Raw genomic sequence first — 16,083 nt, forward strand, 5'->3', positions numbered from 1 at the left:
ATGAAGACGTGGAAGGTTTATACACTGTAAGTAGGATGCACTTCTCCTCTGTTTTAAAACAAACAAACAAACAAACAGTAATTTATTTCAGTAGAGTAGCTAAATCCTCATTTGGAAAACAACTTTCACCTTACCATTGTAAAAACTGTCTCTCTTAAAGTTTGGATCTCCACACCGTCTTCCAGAGGAGAAGGATCTCAACATCCTGGCAAATAGAGGCCCAGATAGCCACGGATGTGATCTCAGCACACCCCCAAAACCCAGCAGCAGCACAGAGGAACAACATCCTCACGAGAGCACTGCTGATGCTGCTGAGGGAAACGACCAGGAGAGGAAGGTGATGGAGAAAGTGAAGAAGAAAAAGAAGTGGTGGAGGGTGGCCTCTTTGTTTGGAGCTGTGAAGAAACATCTGAAGCGCAGCTCGAACCCAGTTCAGGGTGAAGAAGAGCTGCAGCAAGAGCAAGAGCAGAGTGAGGGAGTGAAGAACCAGAAAGAACAGAAAGCCAGATACAGTGATGGTAAATGACATGACCATGACCAGTCATCATTCATACCTACACATCCATTACTAGGACATTCATTAATCACTCAGTTGAATCATTCTAGTTTTAAATTAAGATAATAATAGCTTTTAAGCATCTTGTTTGGTCTCTAATTGGTCTAATTTGGTCTAATTTTTAAGGTTTCCTCAATGAAGAATTGATAAAATGTGTTAAATCGGAAATTTTAAATAAATAAAATCCACATCAACACATATAAATCAACTTCAAAATGGATTAAGGTCATGATCAGATCTTTCATCCAGGAAATGTAAAAAAAAAATAGTTTTTGTTATTTTATATGCACATAGTTTAGGGGTGACAAATAATAACATGAACATATTCAGTGTCTACTGATGAAAATATTATCACTAAATCTGTAATTTAAGATTGTATATAAAATCAAATGGAATAATAACTATAACAAATGTTTAAAACTGCAGTTGTTTTATCTTGTAACAGACTTCATTTCCAGCCACTACCAGCTGGGTGATCTGCTGGGTGAAGGTGGATTTGGTTCTGTGTATGAGGCTAGACGTTTGGAGGATGACCTTAAAGTAAGTGAAAACTTGATGAAAACTTATCTAGCGAAGTGATTTTGCCCCGTCTCATCTTTATACTTCTGTGATGTCATGCTATTGTTTGCAAGGCCTCTCAGTGTATCTTTTTGTCCTGGTTGGACTTAAATTCAATTCAACTTTACAAAACTTGTCTGTTTAGATTTAATGGTGGCCTCTTCACAAGTTAATTGTTTGTTTTCTTGATCAGGTGGCGGTCAAATATGTTAATAAGACCAAAAACTACAGGGAAAGTTTATACATTGTAAGTAAGATGCACTCTCTCTCTGTTCTCCTCTCACTAACTAGTAGGAAAACTGGACTAAGTGGACTTATTTGGAAAATAACTTCTATCTTACCAACGTCTTTCTTTTAGCCTGGATATCAGCAACTTGTTCCACTGGAGATCGCCCTCACAATCCTGGCAAATAAAGGCCCCAGAGTGCCAGAGATCATCCAGCTGCTGGACTGGAAGGACTACGATGACCATTTCGTCATGATCCTTGAATGTCCCTCTCCTTGCGAGACTTTGGAAGACTTTGTGGGGCGTCAGGGTGGAAGTCTCAACGAGAGCTTAGCACGGCGAGTCATGATGCAGGTGGCTCAGGCTGCGAACGTGTGCTGCCAGCGCCAAGTGTTCCACCGTGACATCAAACTGAACAACCTTCTCATCAACAACCAGACACTTGAAGTCAAACTAATTGACTTTGGGTGTGGGGATATTCTGAGGACAACAGTCTACATGTCATACTCTGGTATGTACTGTATCTAAAAGCTACAACTCTAGTGACGATTATATTATGAGTTGACCAGGCATGAATCACCAAAACAACAAGAAGCACCCGATATATATACAGTAGAATTACGACACTGTTACAGTCATGGATCTCGTCACCGTTGTGAACCGAACTTGCGCATCTAACAAAATCTTTTTCTTCCAGGCACAGCAACATACTCCCCTCCTGAGTTTCACATAAAGGGAAAGTACCACGGCAAGCCTGCGACGGTTTGGTCACTGGGGGTTCTGTTATTTAAAATAGTGGCTGGATATTATCCAAGTTTCTTAGATCTGCACATACTCAAACTGAACCTCTGGTCCAAAACTGGTCTGTCAAACGGTAAGAGTTCAGTTATCATTTTAAATACAAAACAGGGACAAGTGGCTTTCTGAAAGATGGCATTAGAAAATGCATGAAGTTGCCTGAACTAAGTTTAAGGTAATATTCAGATGTCCCTCTCATCTTTCTGCACAGAATGCTGCAGATTGCTCCGCGTTCTCCTGCAAATAAAGCCAAAGAACCGAATTCAACTGGAGGAAATCCTTTCCCACAAGTGGTTTACGGTACTAAACCTAAGATCACCTTAAAATAATTTGACATATTTAAAATTTTTCTTTTCAAATTTACATTTTCAAATCAAGTTTTCTTGCGTTTATTACTAGATAGGTTGTATGTTTTACCTTATAAAATGTCATTTGTAGTGTATTTTTACACATGTAATCATGGTGAGAGTGATTTCACCAAGTACAACATGTTCCTGGATCAACATCCTTGTTGATTCTGGAACAACATTCCAATCAACCAATCAGAATTGAGATATAACTTTTCAGGAAATATCTGTTTTAGGCTTAAAATCAGGGTTAGGTGCTTCTACACTCTTGTTAATCAGCTATCATTTCCAACTGATTTAAGGAATAAATTATGGGTAGGGTTAGGTTTAGGGGTAGGGATTGGGTTAAAGGTACAATTTGTAAGATATTTGCAGTAAAATATCCAAAAACCAATAGGCTAGTGTTATATATTTTGTCCAGCTGATTACTAACAATATCTCTAATGTTTTCAACTACTTGTAAATCATGAGAAAATTCCCATTTTAAACAGTGACACGGGGCAGTGCAGTCGCCTGTCAATGACATTAGTTACCCTTTGTTACTGCCTTTACTGACGTAGAAACCACATGACAACAGTGTTGTGGACAAATGCGCAAGTAGCTTCACGACAAACTTCAACTAGAAAGAGATGCCGATCACGCTTGTGTTTTACTCGACAGGTGAGTTGGTTTGATTTGTATCTTTACAGAAAACGTATGCTATTATAACGATCAACAAGATTAGTATGATGGGGCATACACGCCAAACGTGGGACATCGCGTTTCTAGACCCGCGCGAGGACGCGTATGTAATCTACTTGCCCAAATCGTTGAACTCGTTTTAAATGCATGATTTATCTTTCCGTCTGATTGATGGCCGTCAGCGGATGGGTAGAAGACAACAAATCCCATCATTCCACGCTCCTTCTTAGCGTCAGCAAACCACGCGATTGTTATTGTTTTGATAGTGCGCCCTCTTGTGGCAGGTCCTACAAACGTTACCTTTAAGTCTATATTTTTGGACAATAATGTTGATCCAGGATCAACAAAAGATGTTGATCCAGGAACATGTCTTGGCAAAATCACGGTGACCATTTAATAATACTGTATTTATTTCTGTTTTGTTTCAGGTCACCACATAAGACCACCTCAGAAGTTGTTGTATCTTCAGTTCCTGCAATAGTTGCACCAGTATCAGAGGCCCAGTCTACGACCATGTCTATCCTGTGCAGTTCAAAATGTCCCAGAAAAGTAGTTTAAACCTAGAATATATATTAATTTAAGGGCTGGGCAAGTTAATGCGTTATTAACGCGTTATTATCGTATTATTGCATTAGATGATTAACGCCAACAATTATTTTATCGCCCATTAATAGTTTTTGTTATTATGAAAGTCCATTGCTCACTGGCTCTGAATACACATACAGTCAAAGCATGGGTCACAGGAGGGGTGGGATGTTGATTAGTACTGGCTTGGGATGGGTGTCATCACGCGTCTCAACCAATGAGAGCATTTGTGGTGGGCCTAAGACTGCCGCAGCTCACATGAAGTGCTCAGGACTTCATAAGTGGGAAACACAAAGTTTCCGTTTACATGTAAAGGCAGCAGAGAAGCGCTCTCGCTCAGCTCAGTGGAGTGCATCGATTTGTTTTGAGTCTTTTGTGAAGCGGTAAAACACGGCCCTCTCACAATACACAGAAATCAGCTGAAATCATCCGTGAAGCAGTTTATAAATAATAAAAAGCAGTTTATAAAAAATAAAATCTTGAATCTTGAATATATTGCTTTACAGATCTATCACATTTGCTGCTCAGAAATGTTCACGCTATCACGCTGCATGTGTTAGAAGTTTTGCGGTCCGCTCACACTACATGTGCACTGCACCCGAGCCCAACTGAACCGTGCTCTGACCCACCTCTTCCAACTGAGCCGGGGCCAGCTAAACGAACCGCGGCACGGAGCGATCACACTAGTCAAACGAACCGGCATGATTAAGATTACCTAGTGTGATACAACCTTATTCTCCCGCATCCCGCACACACGAGTCTCTACTCGCCCATCAAGTGTCCCGCACTGCACTCGATAGTGCAGGTCTCCAATCTGAAGGCGTCTGTTATAATCTTATGATGGAGGCTCTGAACTCTGAGCATAACTTTATTTTCTATAACAAACTATAAAATATTTTTAAATAAAGTAAAAAAAAAAAATACAATAAAGTAAAACCACAGACTGTAAAATACCATCTGAACATGTTAAAAGCTATAGACACCAGGAGAAATAAACAACTTGATTCATATAATACAATATAGGCTATATCAGATACATAAAGACAGCACACACACACACACACACACACACATGCACAGAGAGAGAGAGAAAGAAATCCTGATTTGGAAGAAGCCTGCAGACAAATGAAAATGTAAACTAGCCACAAGTTATTAAAGCAAAAGTCATGCCTTTATTAGTATTTTATTTAAAATATATTTATTAAATTGTCATTAAACTGGACAATACATACATACTCCTGTGAAAGTAATGCATCGGATTTGTTGTGCAATACATTTTTGTATATAAAATCGATTGAAACACTGAGACAAAGTGTTTATATATGCACTTTATATTAGGGTGACCAGATGTCCCCGTTCAAAACAACCTGCGAATACACTGGAAAAGCTAGACCAATTTAGCCAGTTGGCTATCATATGATTGCAACTATTGCGATTACTTGGTCGCAACATGCAAGCCGTTACTGTAGCCATGAAAAGCTTGCACAAGAGCATAGCGCTATTATCATCAGTTATCAAAAGAGACTGCATTATATACATATTTGTCATAGTGTCTGGGTTGTGTTCTCTGGGGTTCCACTAGATGTCCTCCTTTCTCACGGTGTCTGTCACCTTATCACTTCCTGTTCCCTTATTTGGTCACCTTCCTCCTTGTTGAGTAATTGATTGTTCCCCACCTGTCTCCTGTTCCCTCATTATCCTTCTGTGTATTTATACCCGGTCTGTCTAAGTCTGTGTTACGGAGTCCTTGTTTAATGTCTTATGATTATTCATGTCCGTCAAATCAGTCTTGCCCTTCCCTTCCCTTGTCTCCTTGTCTTGTTTGTCTTGTAATAAATGACTTACCTGCAATTGGTTCCCTCTCCTGTGTTTCCTGTAACACTGTACGTGACAGAAGGACTCCGTCATGCAAGGAACCAGCGGTATGTCTTCTTCCCGCTCCCCAGCCAGGATGGCGGAGCGGAGGGCGAAGTATCTGAGGTTGATCGCCCTCCGCCAAGAGGGCAATGAGGTGGGTGCCCTGGCACAGGTGTTCTGGTCCCTGGCCGAGGGCATGGGATACAATGACGCAGCCCTTAAAGATTATTTTAACAGCGGGCTGGATGATCCAGTTTCTCAGGAGGAGATGGCGCATTTAGAAACTTTGGAGTTCTGGGAGTTTGTGTACTATTTGCAGCATCGGCTTCTGTGGGATGCCCCAGCCACTCCTGTCTCTTCTGGCGGGGTGGTAGTCAGCCCAGCACCACTGCCCAGGATGGCAACCAGCCAAGCGCCACAACCCAAGATGGCCGCCAGTCCAGCACCACTGCCCAGGATGGCTACCAGCCAAGCGCCACAGCCCAAGATGGCCGTCAGCCCAGCGCCACAGCACAAGATGGCTGTCAGTCCAGCACCAGAGTACAAGATGGCCGCCTGTCCAGAGTCATGGCCCAAGATGGCTACTTGCCCAGCGCCGCTGCACAGGATGAGAGTCTCAGCTGACCCTCCGGAGTCGAGTCAGGTTCCAGTGGACCCTCCAGAGTCGAGTCAGGTTCCAGTGGACCCTCCAGAGTCGAGTCAGGTGCCAGTGGACCCTCCAGAGTCGAGTCAGGTGCCAGTGAACTCTCCAGAGTCGAGTCAGGTGCCAGCGAACTCTCCAGAGTCGAGTCAGGTGCCAGTGAACTCTCCAGAGTCGAGTCAGGTGCCAGTGAACTCTCCAGAGTCGAGTCAGGTGCCAGTGAACTCTCCAGAGTTGAGTCAGGTGCCAGTGAACTCTCCAGAGTCGAGTCAGGTGCCAGTGAACTCTCCAGAGTCGAGTCAGGTGCCAGTGAACTCTCCAGAATCGAGTCAGGTGCCAGTGAACTCTCCAGAGTCAGGGCTAGTCACCGCTGATCCTCCAGAGTCAGGGCTAGTCACCGCTGATCCTCCAGAGTCAGGGCTAGTCACCGCTGATCCTCCAGAGTCAGGGCTAGTCACCGGTGATCTTCAAGGACTGAGTCAAGTCACCGGTGATCTTCAAGGACTGAGTCAAGTCACCGGTGATCTTCAAGGACTGAGTCAAGTCCCCGGTGATCTATAAGGACTGAGTCAAGTCACTGATGATCTTCAAGGACTGAGTCAAGTCACCGGTGATCTTCAAGGACTGAGTCAAGTCACCTCTGATCTTCATGAACAAAGGCAAGTCACCTTTGATCTTCATGAGCAAATACAAGTCACCAATGATCTTCATGAGCAGTGTCAGGCCAGCACCAATCTTCTGGAGTCCAGTAAGGACACCAGGGATTTACCAGAGTTTCGTCGTCCCGTTGGTCCAGCCGCACGGAGGTCTGCTCCGCCTTGGGGGGCTCTGGTCCTGACCACATGGCTGTGGTGGTCTTCTGCTCCGCCCTGGGGGCCTTCCGCCCTGACCACACGGCTGTGGGGGTCTTCCGCTCCGCCCTGGAGGACTCTGGCTTCGTCCACAAGGACGTGGTGGTCTTCTGCTCCGCCCTGGGGGGCTTCCGCCCTGACCACACGGCTGTGGTTGTCTTCTGCTCTGCCCTGGTGGGCGCCACATGATGTCCTTCATGGACTTCTGTTTTTTGTTTCTTGGTTTCTGTTATGTTTCTGTCTGTTCCCCTCAGTGAGTCTGGCCCTCCGTCCCTCCCCCTGAGCCTCCACCTGTCCGCCTCCCTCCTGGTCTCTGTTTTGTGTCTGTCATGGAGCGTCTGGGAGCCGCTCCGTAGAGGGGGGGTACTGTCACAGTGTCTGGGTTGTGTTCTCTGGGGTTCCACTAGATGTCCTCCTTTCTCACGGTGTCTGTCACCTTATCACTTCCTGTTCCCTTATTTGGTCACCTTCCTCCTTGTTGAGTAATTGATTGTTCCCCACCTGTCTCCTGTTCCCTCATTATCATTCTGTGTATTTATACCCGGTCTGTCTGAGTCTGTGTTACGGAGTCCTTGTTTAATGTCTTATGATTATTCATGTCCGTCAAATCAGTCTTGCCCTTGCCTTGTCTTCTTGTCTTGTTTTCATGTTTGGAATATGTTTGGTTTTGACCCCTGCCTGGACTGTTTACCCCTTTGGATTACCCTGTAATAAATGACTTACCTGCAATTGGTTCCCTCTCCTGTGTTTCCTGTAACACTGTACGTGACACATATTAAAACAAAGTAATACTGTGGTGCAGTGTATAACAAGACATGTAGGTTGCGGGATTGTTTTGCACAATAGGCCTATTAAACATTCCTGAAACTCTGCGTCACAACTCTGAAGTCTCTTAAAGGAATGATATAAAAAATAATAAACTAATCAGTTACATTTCCACAATTACATTTGCAGAAAGCACATACTTTGTAGTCAATATGAGCCTGAAATGCAAAATATTAACCCTGATTAGGGATAAACAAATAAACAATATTTGAAAGGTTTTCGACAGTTGTGAAAATGTTAAATACAGTTAGAAAATAACATATTTGTTGTTTTATTTATCATATGTTATCATATTTATTTTATTTTAATGTGTTTTTGTAAAGCCATAATTTTGTTATAATACCAGCCTGTTTTGAGATGTTTGCTGTTTGCAGGGGTGTAAAATATGCTACTTGAGTAATTTTACTTGATTACTGTACTTAAAGATTATTTTGGGGGTATTTGGACTTTATTCATGTAAAATGTAAACTGATTACTTGTACTTTTACTTAATTACATATCTGAAGAAAAATACTGTACTTTTTACTCCATTCAATTTTATATTAACTTCAGAAGTACTCATTCATTTTTTTGCATTTTTATTTTATCTCATGTACATTAAATATGGTAAACAGAAATTCAAATGTGCCTTTTGATCTGCAAAATCCAATGAGGTTTGTTTTCACACATCAAGCACACACATTTCAGCTTCAGTTAAACTTTAACCAGGTACATTTCTGGCATCAAAAGTTGTCGAATCTGAGGAAGAATTTCGAGGTAGCAAAGTTGCTGTTTTTTCCCTCAAAAAATAAATAAATAAATAAAATAAAATCTCTCTCTCTCTATATGAATATTGTTCATTTTGATGTATTTTTAAGCTGTATATATTGGCTGAAATACTATCAGTGACAAAAATTTAAATACAATTCATGTTTTGGTATAGAGATGACAGCTTTTTTAAACACATTTCCAAAACGTGTTTAAATGAGCCTTGTATGTTATATTTATTATAAATCATGTGTAGTGATGTTCTTACCAGAGTGGACTTTTTACACCCCAGTATATTTGCGATGGTTATTATTTTTCAGTGTGAATTTTGGTGAATTGTATATATATATATAAATAAAAAAAACCTGGTATATTAGGTTTGATCCTCAAACACCACTCTATCAATTATGATATTAATGTATGCAACCAACAACAATCAAATAAAAAACACAAAAACATACTGTCGTATGTAAATTAGTAGATAATGACAAGTGAGATTTCAGTGATATTTTGACCACTGAAGTAGGAACTGCCCCCGGTTTTAATTTCAGAAATCTGGTCACCTTACTCTATCTATCTAGACAGATAGGCCTAGATAATTATAAGAGTTGCATTTATATGAAATTTAAATATTTAAATTCATAAAATACATTTAATAGATAGATTTTGTTTCATGGCGGGCAACATGTTTTTCTTTACTACTTAAATTGTGAATTGTTTAACAATTTTTTAATCTGGGTCTTTTAGGTAAGCTATAGTTTACTCTTCTCATTTAATGATAGGACACTGGGATTCATTATGATCCCAGTTTAAAATATTAAAATCAGGGGTCTCATTCACGAAAATCATCTTAAGAAATATGTAAGAAAAATAGCCTACGTTAAGAAATGTCCTAAGATAAATTCCAAGAAGTTCTTAAGAAATGCGATTCTTGTAAAAAAAAATTCTGATGAAGAAAATGACATGCATTATTGAATCAGAGCTGGTTGTTGCTCAAGACTCGCTGAAAAACTCAATGAAAAACACTTAATAATCACAATAAACGCGCATGTTTTTGAATTAAGAGCCTGTCAGGAGATGAAGTGTGCGCGCGCTGCACGTGTGCTTAATACCGCCAAAGATTATTTATTTATTTGTTGGCTAAAATTTAAAATGAACTCCCTGTCTGACTTGTTTTGTAAAAAAAATAAAAATTCGTGGAAATGCAAAAAAATTGCATACCTTTTATCCCCTTTAGTTAGAAGGAGAACATGGCAGTTAAGAAAAAAAAATTCTTACGAATGCTTGGTGAATCAGGCCCCAGCGGCGTCAAAAAAAAAGGACGCGCGAGTTATCGTGACGTCACAGAAAGAATTCGATTTCGTAGAACTTATAAGGCCATGAAATCATTTTGTTGGTTTAGTAGCAGCGGTGAGTGGAACTGAGCAGTTATTTTCAGCGATTGTTATCGATTTTGACAACAATGTTTCAGCGACCTTGTCGAGTTCATCCGTTGACGGAGAGTCAGGTGTGTGATCTCAACACCCCCCCAAACCCCAGCAGCAGCACAGAGGAACAACATCCTCACGAGAGCACTGCTGATGCTGCTGAGGGAAACGACCAGGAGAGGAAGGTGATGGAGAAAGGGAAGAAGAAAAATAAGTGGTGGAGGTTGTCTTCTTTGTTTGGAGCTGTGAAGAAACATCTGAAGGGCAGCTCGAACCCAGTTCAGGGTGAAGTAGAGCTGCAGCAAGAGCAAGAGCAGAGTGAGGGAGTGAAGAACCAGAACCAGTGTAAAGACAGATGCAGTGATGGTAAATCAATGATCAGCTCATAAGAATATGTTGCACAGTTTACTGAAGCTCTGTACGTTGCATCAAAAAGTCATCATTTATTCCTGGATATCCATTTGTAGTAAATTAATCTAGAGGATAGATAATAATAGCTTTTTTATTTAGTCTTCAATACCCTTTTCCTATCTTTTTAATGTTTCCTCAATATAGAGAAGTCAAATCAGGGGAATCTTAAATAAAAACATTCACATAAGCACAATAATAAATAAAGAAACTTGTAGACTGATCAAGGGCAAGATCCAGGATATGTTTTAAAATAATTCTATGAGATTATATATGAAATAAAATTGAATAATACAAATATTTGAACTTTTAGGTTAACTGCAGTTGTTTCATCTTTTAACAGACTACACTGTCAGACACAACCTCGTGAGTGATCAGCTGTGTGAAGGTGGATTTGATGCTGAGGCGACACATTTGAAGGATGACCCTGAAGTAAGTAAAAGATGAATGAAAACTTGCCTAGCTAGCAAATACATTTAGTCCTGTCTTATCTTCATCATTTGGTTATATAATTATATTGTTAGCAAGGCCTCTCAGTGTATCTTTTTGTCCAGGTTGGGTTTAAATTAAATCAAACTTTACAAAATGTAGCATAGATTTTATGACAGGAATGATGAGGTCTCTACACATGAGGTAAGTTGTTCATTTTCTTGATCAGGTGTCTGTGAAACATCTTAACAAGACTGATGAAGACGTGGAAGGTTTATACACTGTAAGTAGGATGCACTTCTCCTCTGTTTTAAAACAAACAAACAAACAAACAGTAATTTATTTCAGTAGAGTAGCTAAATCCTCATTTGGAAAACAACTTTCACCTTACCATTGTAAAAACTGTCTCTCTTAAAGTTTGGATCTCCACACCGTCTTCCAGAGGAGAAGGATCTCAACATCCTGGCAAATAGAGGCCCAGATAGCCACGGATGTGATCTCAGCACACCCCCAAAACCCAGCAGCAGCACAGAGGAACAACATCCTCACGAGAGCACTGCTGATGCTGCTGTGGGAAACGACCAGGAGAGGAAGGTGATGGAGAAAGTGAAGAAGAAAAAGAAGTGGTGGAGGGTGGCCTCTTTGTTTGGAGCTGTGAAGAAACATCTGAAGCGCAGCTCGAACCCAGTTCAGGGTGAAGAAGAGCTGCAGCAAGAGCAAGAGCAGAGTGAGGGAGTGAAGAACCAGAAAGAACAGAAAGCCAGATACAGTGATGGTAAATGTCATGACCATGACCAGTCATCATTCATACCTACACATCCATTACTAGGACATTCATTAATCACTCAGTTGAATCATTCTAGTTTTAAATTAAGATAATAATAGCTTTTAAGCATCTTGTTTGGTCTCTAATTGGTCTAATTTGGTCTAATTTTTAAGGTTTCCTCAATGAAGAATTGATAAAATGTGTTAAATCGGAAATTTTAAATAAATAAAATCCACATCAACACATATAAATCAACTTCAAAATGGATTAAGGTCATGATCAGATCTTTCATCTAGGAAATGTAAAAAAAAAATAGTTTTTGTTATTTTATATGCACATAGTTTAGGGGTGACAAATAATAACATGAACATATTCAGTGTCTACTGATGAAAATATTATCACTAAATCTGTAATTTAAGATTGTATATAAAATCAAATGGAATAATAACTATAACAAATGTTTAAAACTGCAGTTGTTTTATCTTGTAACAGACTTCATTTCCAGCCACTACCAGCTGGGTGATCTGCTGGGTGAAGGTGGATTTGGTTCTGTGTATGAGGCGAGACGTTTGGAGGATGACCTTAAAGTAAGTGAAAACTTGATGAAAACTTATCTAGCGAAGTGATTTTGCCCCGTCTCATCTTTATACTTCTGTGATGTCATGCTATTGTTTGCAAGGCCTCTCAGTGTATCTTTTTGTCCTGGTTGGACTTAAATTCAATTCAACTTTACAAAACTTGTCTGTTTAGATTTAATGGTGGCCTCTTCACAAGTTAATTGTTTGTTTTCTTGATCAGGTGGCGGTCAAATATGTTAATAAGACCAAAAACTACAGGGAAAGTTTATACATTGTAAGTAAGATGCACTCTCTCTCTGTTCTCCTCTCACTAACTAGTAGGAAAACTGGACTAAGTGGACTTATTTGGAAAATAACTTCTATCTTACCAACGTCTTTCTTTTAGCCTGGATATCAGCAACTTGTTCCACTGGAGATCGCCCTCACAATCCTGGCAAATAAAGGCCCCAGAGTGCCAGAGATCATCCAGCTGCTGGACTGGAAGGACTACGATGACCATTTCGTCATGATCCTTGAATGTCCCTCTCCTTGCGAGACTTTGGAAGACTTTGTGGGGCGTCAGGGTGGAAGTCTCAACGAGAGCTTAGCACGGCGAGTCATGATGCAGGTGGCTCAGGCTGCGAACGTGTGCTGCCAGCGCCAAGTGTTCCACCGTGACATCAAACTGAACAACCTTCTCATCAACAACCAGACACTTGAAGTCAAACTAATTGACTTTGGGTGTGGGGATATTCTGAGGACAACAGTCTACATGTCATACTCTGGTATGTACTGTATCTAAAAGCTACAACTCTAGTGACGATTATATTATGAGTTGACCAGGCATGAATCACCAAAACAACAAGAAGCACCCGATATATATACAGTAGAATTACGACACTGTTACAGTCATGGATCTCGTCACCGTTGTGAACCGAACTTGCGCATCTAACAAAATCTTTTTCTTCCAGGCACAGCAACATACTCCCCTCCTGAGTTTCACATAAAGGGAAAGTACCACGGCAAGCCTGCGACGGTTTGGTCACTGGGGGTTCTGTTATTTAAAATAGTGGCTGGATATTATCCAAGTTTCTTAGATCTGCACATACTCAAACTGAACCTCTGGTCCAAAACTGGTCTGTCAAACGGTAAGAGTTCAGTTATCATTTTAAATACAAAACAGAGACAAGTGGCTTTCTGAAAGATGGCATTAGAAAATGCATGAAGTTGCCTGAACTAAGTTTAAGGTAATATTCAGATGTCCCTCTCATCTTTCTGCACAGAATGCTGCAGATTGCTCCGCGTTCTCCTGCAAATAAAGCCAAAGAACCGAATTCAACTGGAGGAAATCCTTTCCCACAAGTGGTTTACGGTACTAAACCTAAGATCACCTTAAAATAATTTGACATATTTAAAATTTTTCTTTTCAAATTTACATTTTCAAGTTTTGTTTTGCGTTTATTACTAGATAGGTTGTATGTTTTACCTTATAAAATGTCATTTGTAGTGTATTTTTACACATGTAATAATGGTGAGCGTGATTTCACCAAGTACAACATGTTCCTGGATCAACATCCTTGTTGATTCTGGAACAACATTCCAATCAACCAATCAGAATTGAGATATAACTTTTCAGGAAATATCTGTTTTAGGCTTAAAATCAGGGTTAGGTGCTTCTACACTCTTGTTAATCAGCTATCATTTCCAACTGATTTAAGGAATAAATTATGGGTAGGGTTAGGTTTAGGGGTAGGGATTGGGTTAAAGGTACAATTTGTAAGATATTTGCAGTAAAATATCCAAAAACCAATAGGCTAGTGTTATATATTTTGTCCAGCTGATTACTAACAATATCTCTAATGTTTTCAACTACTTGTAAATCATGAGAAAATTCCCATTTTAAACAGTGACACGGGGCAGTGCAGTCGCCTGTCAATGACATTAGTTACCCTTTGTTACTGCCTTTACTGACGTAGAAACCACATGACAACAGTGTTGTGGACAAATGCGCAAGTAGCTTCACGACAAACTTCAACTAGAAAGAGATGCCGATCACGCTTGTGTTTTACTCGACAGGTGAGTTGGTTTGATTTGTATCTTTACAGAAAACGTATGCTATTATAACGATCAACAAGATTAGTATGATGGGGCATACACGCCAAACGTGGGACATCGCGTTTCTAGACCCGCGCGAGGACGCGTATGTAATCTACTTGCCCAAATCGTTGAACTCGTTTTAAATGCATGATTTATCTTTCCGTCTGATTGATGGCTGTCAGCGGTTGGGTAGAAGACAACAAATCCCATCATTCCAAGCTCCTTCTTAGCGTCAGCAAACCACGCGATTGTTATTGTTTTGATAGTGCGCTCTCTTGTGGCAGGTCCTACAACCGTTACCTTTAAGTCTATATTTTTGGACAATAATGTTGATCCAGGATCAACAAAAGATGTTTAATAATAAAAGACATTTAATAATACTGTATTTATTTCTGTTTTGTTTCAGGTCACCACATAAGACCACCTCAGAAGTTGTTGTATCTTCAGCTCTCCAATGGTTCCTGCAATAGTTGCACCAGTATCAGAGGCCCAGTCTACGACCATGTCTATCCTGTGCAGTTCAAAATGTCCCAGAAAAGTAGTTTAAACCTAGAATATATATTAATTTTAGGGCTGGGCAAGTTAATGCGTTATTAACGCGTTATTATCGTATTATTGCATTAGATGATTAACGCCAACAATTATTTTATCGCCCATTAATAGTTTTTGTTATTATGAAAGTCCATTGCTCACTGGCTCTGAATACACATACAGTCAAAGCATGGGTCACAGGAGGGGTGGGATGTTGATTAGTACTGGCTTGGGATGGGTGTCATCACGCGTCTCAACCAATGAGAGCATTTGTGGTGGGCCTAAGACTGCCGCAGCTCACATGAAGTGCTCAGGACTTCATAAGTGGGAAACACAAAGTTTCCGTTTACATGTAAAGGCAGCAGAGAAGCGCTCTCGCTCAGCTCAGTGGAGTGCATCGATTTGTTTTGAGTCTTTTGTGAAGCGGTAAAACACTGCCCTCTCACAATACACAGAAATCAGCTGAAATCATCCGTGAAGCAGTTTTCTGTGTAGCATATCTGCACATCATCTGAGTAGAAGTTTAATATATTGTGTATATTTATTTTTCTTATTTTTGGCACAGTTTATAAAGAGTATGCCAGACCTACAATTCACTGCTTTTTGTATGTTATATAACTTTTATATGAAAAATAAAATCTTGAATCTTGAATATATTGCTTTACAGATCTATCACATTTGCTGCTCAGAAATGTTCACGCTATCACGCTGCATGTGTTAGAAGTTTTGCGGTCCGCTCACACTACATGTGCACCGCACCCGAGCCCAACTGAACCATGCTCTGACCCACCTCTTCCAACTGAGCCGGGGCCAGCTAAACGAACCGCGGCACAGAGCGATCACACTAGTCAAACGAACCGGGCATGATTAAGATTACCTAGTGTGATACAACCTTATTCTCCCGCATCCCGCAGACACGAGTCTCTACTCGCCCATCAAGTGTCCCGCACTGCACTCGATAGTGCAGGTCTCCAATCTTAAGGCGTCTGTTATAATCATATGATGGAGGCTCTGAACTCTGAGCATAACTTTATTTTCTATAACAAACTATAAAATATTTTTAAATAAAGTAAAAAAAAAAAAACAATAAAGTAAAACCACAGACTGCAACACACTGTAAAATACCATCTGAACATGTTAAAAGCTATAGACACCAGGAGAAATAAACAACTTGATTCATATAATACACTATAGGCT

General features: G+C 40.3%; 1 protein-coding gene and 1 long non-coding RNA gene across 2 annotated transcripts; both read left to right on the forward strand.

The window, feature by feature from the left end:
- LOC132155497 (serine/threonine-protein kinase pim-1-like) lies at positions 1-3,606 on the forward strand. The gene is made up of 9 exons (XM_059564295.1): positions 1-15; positions 161-518; positions 637-658; positions 1,015-1,096; positions 1,308-1,361; positions 1,473-1,851; positions 2,038-2,214; positions 2,350-2,438; positions 3,595-3,606. The coding sequence occupies exons 1-9, from the start codon at positions 1-3 to the stop codon at positions 3,604-3,606; spliced, it is 1,188 nt and encodes a 395-aa protein (XP_059420278.1).
- Positions 3,607-11,627: 8,021 nt separating this feature from the next.
- On the forward strand, positions 11,628-12,553 carry LOC132155556 (uncharacterized). The gene is made up of 3 exons (XR_009437273.1): positions 11,628-11,710; positions 12,194-12,288; positions 12,500-12,553. It is a non-coding gene; the product is annotated as an uncharacterized LOC132155556 (long non-coding RNA).
- The last annotated feature ends 3,530 nt before the right edge of the window (positions 12,554-16,083 follow it).

The sequence above is a fragment of the Carassius carassius genome, chromosome 13 (genome assembly GCF_963082965.1).
Source record: "Carassius carassius chromosome 13, fCarCar2.1, whole genome shotgun sequence".
Taxonomy (NCBI): Eukaryota; Metazoa; Chordata; class Actinopteri; order Cypriniformes; family Cyprinidae; genus Carassius; species Carassius carassius.

What these genes read in the sequence shown, in the direction of transcription:
- LOC132155497 (XM_059564295.1), top strand. An exon ending in GAAAGCCAGATACAGTGATG is followed by an intron (nt 519 to 636) that starts GTAAATGACATG and finishes ATAGCTTTTAAG; the next exon opens with CATCTTGTTTGGTCTCTAAT. An exon ending in GTTTGGAGGATGACCTTAAA is followed by an intron (nt 1,097 to 1,307) that starts GTAAGTGAAAAC and finishes TTTCTTGATCAG; the next exon opens with GTGGCGGTCAAATATGTTAA.